This window comes from Lactuca saligna, chromosome 1, assembly GCF_052625555.1.
Source record: "Lactuca saligna cultivar CGN05327 chromosome 1, ASM5262555v1, whole genome shotgun sequence".
Lineage (NCBI taxonomy): Eukaryota > Viridiplantae > Streptophyta > Magnoliopsida > Asterales > Asteraceae > Lactuca > Lactuca saligna.
In genome coordinates, this window is record NC_136417.1 from 33,404,949 (window position 1) to 33,414,036 (window position 9,088).

The window sequence follows — 9,088 nt, forward strand, 5'->3', positions numbered from 1 at the left end:
TTATATTCAAAGAGTGTGAAGCCATAGGACAGTTAGTTTATTATTGTGTGTTACTTCCTGGATATTAATTTATTCAAAATGCCACAGTTAGTCATACTTTTAAGAGTAAGTATTGATTTAATACTGTCATGAATTGATTGTAGATTGTTCATATGGATTGGATATTGCATAGGGATTACTGTAATATTCATGAGTACTTTGAAATAAGGATTTTAATTAATGGTTAAAGCCGTGTTTAGAGATTACTTCATGGATTCAATCACGAGTAATTCTAAGACGATAACATCTTTTATTTTTCAAAGAGAGATATATAAGTTGTATTTTTCAAATCTGTTGTGAATTGGTTTACACCACCGCATCTTGTAACTGAGTGTTATATAGTGTAATTTCATGCATGATTTGGTGAGTGAAATTGATAATTATATAATCAAAGTTTATTCGTTTCTTTTGCATTAATAGGAAAAGTGATATCTTTATGCCCCTCGATGATTTATTGTCGACCTCTGAAGTGTTTGGCCGAGCCCAAACTAAATTGATGTGTTCAATTAGTAGTTTGAATTCAGTCGTCATAAATTGGGAATGTCAAGAAACAAAATCCCGCACAATGAGATTGATTCTAATCCATGTCTTATGTCCATACGTTATCTTGTAGAATGAAGGGATAGGTGATCACTTCTCTTGCAACCAACGTCTAATCAGATTTTGGCAGTGTCTTTGGAAAACAATCTTTACTACTTATTTAGAGTGGTACTTATAATTATAGTTAGCGAATTATCCAAGTGGGAAATGTTGGATTAAGTGTCTAAAGTCCTAACTAAATTAGTATAATGTTGATGAATAAAAGTAAAGTTCCTTTTAGGTTGCCTTCATAACTAGGAAATGGCCTGGATTGATCAAAGGAGAGAGAAATAAAATGTTTTGTTAATATATTATGTGATTAATATATTAATTAGAAATTGTTAATTAATGATTTGTTAATTTATTATATGAATAATAAATTAATTAGAAATAAGTGAAAGTTCATTAATTATTAATCAGAACTAATCTGGAATTAATTCGAGATTAATTGGAATTAATTAAAGGTGCAAGAGGTGAATTATAATTGTTCAATAGTTGAGCAAAAGATGCAATTCTAGAATGGTCCATAGTATGGATAGTTTTGGAGCATTTCTTAGGGTTTCCAGAAGCCACACACACCTAATGGTATATAAGAAAAAGATTTGGATTGAGATTAAATCTATTATTTAATCATTCAAATCTTGTTTTGTCCATAAGTTACCTAGACTATAAATAGGATCCTTGGGCACCTAATTTTTGTGACTCTCACATACCTTAAGGAGGAGAACGAAATTCTCCTCCTCTCTCCCATCTCTCCTTCAATCCTATGGTTTCTTGCATTTTGGGTGTGAACCATTAAAGGCTCGCACACTATTGGAGCTAGGTTTTCCAATGAGACAAGAAGACTTTGATTAACTTAATTAGGATCTACAAAATGTATGTAACCCTCCATTTAATGTGAATTTCGATTTCATCTAGGGTTTATAAGTTTCGTTGTCCAATAGTATGTTGCTTCTATAATGTTATGACATAGATCTGTTATGTTGCATGTACCCTTAAGAATATAAGGATTTTTCTGCATTATTACATGTAAAACTCATCATGAATCGTAAATGCATGGATGTTATATCCATTGTCTCTCTCACTACGTAACACCATCGTCTTGGTCATCCAAGATTTTTCATTCTCCAGTTTCTCCGGTTATGATGTTTTGTTTCAACTTCTTCAAGTTCTACTTCAAAACCCATTCCTTTATTTTGATTAATTTACTCAGACTTATGAACATCCCTAGTTACAAGTCTTAGTGGATACAAATACTATTTTCCAGATGACTTTTTTCCTTTTCTATGAGTGTTTTCTTTACATGTTAAATCTAATGTTTTTACCATTTTTATACATATGTGTTGAACCAATTCTAAATTGAAGCTTCTATTGAAGCTCCATCTACGATACTTTCTCTTTTCTTGGATGAATCTAATGATGTGTCGTCTTCTCCTGGACACAGAACCTCTACAGGTACACAAAATCATACTTATGTCTCCACCTCCATAGTCCATAGATGGTCACCACATGACCACTCGTTCTCATATGAGGTCTCCTAAACCTAAACAAATCATCAATCTTTCTCTGCCACCTTTTGAGTTTTTTCCATACCCTGGTCTACTAATTAAGATATGTGTGATCCCAATTTGAAGTCTAACATGGATTCTAAAATGTCTTCTCTGGCCTCCAATCACACGTGGGATCGTTCACAATCCAGGTCTATGTGCTCTATGCTCTCGTGAAATACGCGGTTATTAACAATGTAGATATAAATCATGGTGTCACATATTAGAGGGATGCTTAAGCTCCATTAGTATCTTATTTAACCATGCTAGCTCATAATACACACATCGTATAGACCGACAACCGGTGAAATGGCTATGGCAGGCTATATTGATATACTTTGAATAAAAATAGTTGGTTACCTTTCAAAACAAATTAAATTAACAAAAATGACTTAAACATACAAATTAGTAGATTAACAGTTCATGAGATTACCTTATTTGATATTGTATTATCATTTTCAACATAGTATTTTTGTTAGAATTATAAATCAATACAAAAGTTGGATTGAAAGTCAAGTGTCATTAAGTAAGAGGCAGATCACCATTTAAGAACTAAAAATGATGTAGTAGAAATGAGATAGAACCTTTACAAGACTAGAATTATACATGATTTCTTTCCCATGCTGTGTATGGCCCTAATGGGCTTATGGGTAACAGCCTACCATAGATATTACTAGGGCTGACAAAATTGTACCACGGAAAACCAACCAACATGTTACCAACCGAACCAAGAAAGTTGGTAGCCAATTTGTTTGGTAGCCAACACCCTTGGTCGGTAGTACCGTACCAATTAAACAATCTTGGTACAGTAATGGTACAAAAATTTGAATACAATGGTAATACCGTACCAACCAATTCTATATATATATATATATATATATATATATATATATATATATATACACACACACACACACAATCATACGTATATTCCAATTAACAAGTGTGTTTAGTTTTTGCAGTTTTAAGAATATGATATAAGTCATTTGATTACATTAATTAATAGTTATTATCACGTTAAAACACAAAATTAAAATGTTACTTTAGCTTTATTTCAATAGAATTCTTTTGTAAACTAAAAGAGCTATGAAGCTAATTTGTTTATTAAACTAATTTATTTACTAAATGTCAAAATTACCAAATGTTTTTGTTAAATCTTACAATAAAAGATTAAAAGTTGGTATATACCATTACCAATCTGTATCAACCAAAATTGTTGGAAGCCAAACATGTTGGTACCAAGTATACTTGGTACGGTTCTGGTAGCAAATTTTGTATACCAACTATAATTGGTACGGTACACGGTTTAGAGAAAAAAGAATTGGTACCGTACCAATTCCACCCCTAGATATTACAACCAATCACGATTGACAACGATAAATAGATATACAAATAGCTTACATGAGAAAAAAGGAACACACATAACCAATGTAAGTTGTTTGTGAACGAATGTTTTCAATTAGCATTATACATAACAATGAACTAACCATTGGAAATGGATGATCCATCCACCTACTTAAACATAATGAAAACACATACATACATACATACAACACAAAAGATGCCTTCTACTTGTCTACCCTCATCTTATTTTGGCCAATCCTAGATCATTGGTAAATATACTATACAAGTGATCTCTAAGTTGTATCAAGATCACAAACCACATGATGTCCCCTATCCATGAACATGGTTCGTTCATGATATTTATATAAAACCAGCCAACAAAAACAAATAAGTAACAAGAACTCTTGAGTATCTTCTTCAATGTTAGCCCGATAATGCAACTTGTCAACCTCATCTCTAAAATCTTGGATGAGAAAAACCATTGAAGCCTCTAGCAATTGAAATCATCATGTGTTTTTACTTTTTATGTTCCCTTTTGATTGCTGTTAACTCTACCGGGAACTTGAGTTTGAATCATCAACTTCCTCTGCAAATCCTTGAGCTTAATTAGTATTTCTTGGAATGTTGGTCGGGATTTTGGTTCACTGAGCAACAAAGAAATCAAGAAAGTTGTTGGTATATTATGCCTCAAATATCACACATTGTATTTGGTGGTGAAAAAGAAACATAGTAAGCAAGGGTAAATTTGTAATTTTGCTACTAAGATTTAACAAAAGACCTGGACCAACAGCTTTCTATAAGAGAAGCCCATTGTGGATCGATGTCCTTTGGAATCTCCAGCCTTTTATTCATGAACCCTACAGCTCCAATAACCTGCAAGAGTCATTACTAATTAAAATTTAAGTTTTAATAACAACATGATATGCATATCAATATGCTATTAGAAAGAGTTAGGTTTGACCATACAACTTACAAGTCAAAGTTTTAGCATATATGGTTTCAAAGAGTAATAGAATGTTATGAAATAGATAGAAATTCATATATACCTGCATTGAGTTCAGATTATCCCAAGGAATCTTTTCAGTAGTAAGTTCCCATAATACCACACCATAGCTATACACATCCGACCTATAAATCTCCAAAAAATGTTCAATTTAAAAATCCATATTAATAATATTATTTTACATCAAATTTGAAAGAAAATCCATGTTATAAGCTTACTTTTCATCCACTTGCTCGTTACGAAGAACATCTGGAGCCATCCATTGAGGCTAAGAAAAAAAAAATTCTTAATTAGTTAATGATTAAATAAGTTTTTTTATTTAATATGTGTCGAAACAACAAGTCAAGAAAGAAATTGTCATACTGTTCCTTTTCCAGTGTTTGTTGACAAGTACGTTTCATGCTTGATACGCGAGATACCAAAGTCACCAACCTATTCAATTGTAAATTATTCAATACCATTTTATTTTCCTACTCATGAAAAAAAAAAAAAAAAAAAAAAAAAAATCTACAAAAGTAAACAAAACAAACACCTTCACTGTCCAATTTTTATCAACAAGAAGGTTCGAAGACTTCAAATCACGGTGAATAATAGGTGGGTTGCAATGATGAAGATAATTCATCCCTCGTGCCTTTACAAACAAAAACAATAAAGATTATTTAAAAAAAGTATATATCACTCAAAATCAATTGTTAATAAAAAGATTATTAACATGCGACTTACAATATCCATGGCCATATGAATGCGGCGTCTCCAATCTAATTTGGTTGAATTTCTTTGAAGTAACCCAAACAAACTTCCACTACATAAAAAGAAAAAAAAAATCGATTTTTATCAACTATGTGTAATCATCACACATCACTCAAGGGTATTATAGACATTTTGTAATAGTCAAATAACATTTTCATGGAATGATGTAACTAACCGTGGAAGGAACTCTGAAACAATGCATAGATGATGAGGTGAAGTTACTGCGCCCATAAAGAGCAAAATATTCGGATGTCGAAGTCTTTTCATGAGAGACACCTTCAATTAATCCACAACAAAAGAATATTATTTCACAAAAAAGAATAATATGGTCAACATAATTCATTGACCAAAAAAGATTACCTCTTTTCTAAAGGATAGTATCACATCTTCAGGGTATTCTTGCTTGCTAAATACTTTGATTGCAACATCCTACATAACATCAAGATATATACCTTAACTTTGTTACACTTTATAACAAAATTAATTAAGCTAAGAAGGGTAAAGATGGAAAAAGTACCGATCCATACCACAGTCCATGATATACGGTCCCACAAGAACCTACCAACATATACATAACAAAAAATTACAATAAAAAAAAAAAAAACTATAAAAATTAAGATTAAAGTATTTATACCTTGTCCAATTTGTTCGTTAATTACCAAATCGTCCCATGATACTTCAACATCCAAATTGTCGATATCAATGTCAATTTTATAGATAACATTACTCCCTAAGCTACTTGCACCACATGAAGAAGACAACGACTTTGGAGCCTCATTAGTATTAATAAAACTTTCATGCATTTGAGTTTCTACTTTTATAGAAGCACTAGAACTTGTTTGTGGACTATAATCATGATCTTGATCACTTTCATTTCCTTTCCATGGCCATGAAATTCCCTTTTTGCCCAACCATGCCTCTGCTTTTGAAGATAAAACTTCATGGATCCCTGGTTTGTTTTCCTTTTCACTACCCCTGCTAGAATCCGTTGAGGGCTTTACGCTAAAATGTCCATATGGAGATTTCATACCTTGAGTATGATCACAAGGGGCAATATCGTAATAATGATAGTCTCCACTCTTTGTGAAATCATCCTCGTTGTTCTCTCTTGTCTTTATTTTTGACTTGACCTTGGAAGCCTGTATGGAGGTTTTGAAGAAAAGTTACAACTAAAAGTTCGGAAATATCTAGAAATAAAGAAAAAGGTTAATACTTGAACGAGATTATTACAAGAACAAACAACTAACCAAATTTGAAATCTTTGAGGCGATTGTAGTTTGTAGAGGTTGTTGATCATCAAGACCAAATCTAGAGGAAGAAATCCTCCATGGCGCAATATTAACGTTTAATTGTGGAATTATTTCTCGAAATGGGCGAGAAGCAGTTGAAATACACATAGCGCCACGAATTGTTCCATTTTCATCGTGAAATGGCGAGACGTTAGTGATAACAGTAAACTTTTGCCCTCTTTTATTTCGAACAGGAAACTCGCCTGACCATCTTTCTCCCTGTAATCCTCTGTGTATGATGATAGTAGCCAATTCTGAATAATTAGGTGATATAATGATGTCGGGAGCAGTTTTTCCGATGGCTTCCCCGACTGTGTAACCATAGAGGCTCTGCGCCATTTGATTCCTGTACAATTAATGGTGCGAAGAGATGAAATTAGAAGAAATTGGGGGAAAACGAAGAAGAAATCAAACGAAATTGATCGAGTTACCAGTAGATTATGTGACCAGTGAGATCGAATACATGCAATGCTTGACCCATTGTCTGTAATATGTTCATATATTGATTTTCTGTCAGCTTCATTGCCCCACCACCGCCTTCATGGAACCTATCATTATTGTTTTCCCTTCTCGGTGGTAAAATTTTCCGGTAAGATGAAGATTCCGTTTTGGAGAAGGTCTGGGAGGCGCCGCCTCGCCCCGGTGATACTGATTTTTTGTAGTCATCGGAGATTATGAGCTTTGAAATCGATTCTTTGAGGTGGGCATGGCCTTTTTCTAGCTCTTGGATTTTCTTCAATAGCATCTCAATTGGTGGTCTTTCGATTGTATTGATGTTCTTATCGTTCTCCATTTCCACACAAATGACAAAACCAAACACTTATTTGAAACCCCAAATTGCGGATTAATCAAATAGCAAAAACCCAAGTTTCTCATGCAGTGATTATTTTATCAATCAGATTAATATAATTTGACCTCGTGAAAGAAACACATATCAAGAAAGTAATAGAAAATGTAAAACCAAGAAACAAAACAAGAAACAGAAACACTTTAACTTACACTACTACTTCATTTTCACACACACAAGCACACAATGATTTGAAGATCAATTGATTAATTGTTCTTCAACCTCTCTCTCTTCTCTCTCTCTCTCTCTCTCTCTCTCTCTTTGGGTTCTTACACGTAAGCATAAAAAGCAAATCCAAAATGCGTCTGATAAAAAGTTTCTAGCGAGTAGCGACAGCTGTTGGACTGTGTCTTCGTTCCACTTCCTCAAAATCACCTTTTTTTTTATTTATTATTATTTTAATAATTAATAATTTAAATAAGCTATATAGAAGTGTCCCCTAGACTATTTATCAAGGTACACTTTTGGTTTCTTAAGAAATATTTTTTCCTCTCCTCCGTGCACTGTTACTGATCATTTTCATAACCCTCTTATACAGTCTCTTCGGTTGTCTCCTATCGACATATGTGAACAACATAATCTTCATTCCCTTAATCTTTTGATATAATGGTGCCACTCTTAGCATAACTCTAATTGTCATGTTTGATATTTTGTCCAATAAACTTCTACACGTGTATGTATACACAACCTCCTTTTTCCCACAAACTCTATCTTCTTACGTTTCTTCGTAATTGGCAAACATTGAGATTTATATAATAAAGTTGGCCTTATATCTACTATGTAAGATTTGCCTTTTTAGTGTCAAAGTTGAAAGAAAAAAATAAATTTAGTGTCAAAATCGGAAAAAAAAAATGAAAACTTAGTATTTTTCGTGAGAAAAAAATTCAATTTTGACACGTTAGCATATAATGTTATCATGCCACATCATCAAAACTGTCACGTCAGCATGTAACCTGATTAATCGGTCAAGTGGTCAGAATTGTAACAAATTAAAAAACACAGTATTAAAATTGACACAAAAAATAACACGATGTCAAAATCGAATTTCTATGTAAAAAGAGTGTTTTTTGTGTCATTTACCCATTTATTTATGCAAATCAAGTGTCACGCTCATATTCGGTTTGGTCAAAATAATAATAATAATAATAATAATAATACAAAACTTTGTACCCGGCTCGTATTTGTAACTTTTTATCATAAGTCAAATTTTGCAATTTCTTGTGTCTTGTTTTGCCATTTCTGTAGAGTTCAACAAAAGCCGCTAATAATTATCAAATACATAAAAAGACCCAGAAAAATAAAAGAAAATGTTACCTTTTCGGAAAAAGAATATTACTTTCAATTATATATTCACATTTTGTAGGTATTATTTAACATGCCAATTGTCACATTTATCTAGTTTTCATCGTCTTTTATGGATTCAATTTCCAATGCGTATCCTATTTTGTTTTATAAGAGAATGCCTCCAAAGAAATGACGCCATATGTTGCGTCAAATTTTATACAATGACGTGTGTGAGGCGTTGGTAGATTCTTTTGGTATGAATGAAAACTGAACCGCAATTATAAAAACAAAAGAAAACCCACATCCAAATTGAATGATTTTTCGTTTTTAAAAACCAAATTTATTGGTTTGGGTTTGAGTTTAAGCCATAAACCCGATACAAAGTCTGTATAGGTTAAGTTCATTT

At 32.5% G+C, this 9,088-nt stretch overlaps 1 protein-coding gene across 2 annotated transcripts; it reads right to left on the minus strand.

Moving 5' to 3' along the window:
- Window positions 1-3,587: 3,587 nt before the first annotated feature.
- On the minus strand, window positions 3,588-7,719 carry LOC145031898 (uncharacterized). 2 transcript variants are annotated; one of them, XM_078980558.1, is made up of 13 exons: window positions 6,983-7,713; window positions 6,510-6,897; window positions 5,897-6,401; window positions 5,780-5,820; window positions 5,623-5,691; window positions 5,438-5,538; window positions 5,236-5,314; window positions 5,045-5,143; window positions 4,876-4,944; window positions 4,731-4,780; window positions 4,556-4,637; window positions 4,288-4,382; window positions 3,588-4,153 (listed from the first exon to the last, which is right to left on the minus strand). In XM_078980558.1, the coding sequence occupies exons 1-13, from the start codon at window positions 7,342-7,344 to the stop codon at window positions 4,033-4,035; spliced, it is 2,061 nt and encodes a 686-aa protein (XP_078836684.1). In that variant the 5' UTR covers window positions 7,345-7,713; the 3' UTR covers window positions 3,588-4,032. The 2 variants fall into 2 exon arrangements, 1 of the variants encoding a protein (XP_078836684.1); XR_013677051.1 differs by having other exon boundaries at window positions 4,114-4,153; window positions 4,556-4,645; window positions 6,983-7,719.
- Window positions 7,720-9,088: the final 1,369 nt, after the last annotated feature.

What these genes read in the sequence shown, in the direction of transcription:
- LOC145031898 (XM_078980558.1), bottom strand. Translation starts at nt 7,344, where the DNA reads ATGGAGAACGATAAGAACATCAATACAATCGAAAGACCACCAATTGAG. An exon ending in ATGGACTGTGGTATGGATCG is followed by an intron (nt 5,692 to 5,779) that starts GTACTTTTTCCA and finishes GATGTTATGTAG; the next exon opens with GATGTTGCAATCAAAGTATT. An exon ending in ATAGAAAGCTGTTGGTCCAG is followed by an intron (nt 4,154 to 4,287) that starts GTCTTTTGTTAA and finishes TTTGTTGCTCAG; the next exon opens with TGAACCAAAATCCCGACCAA.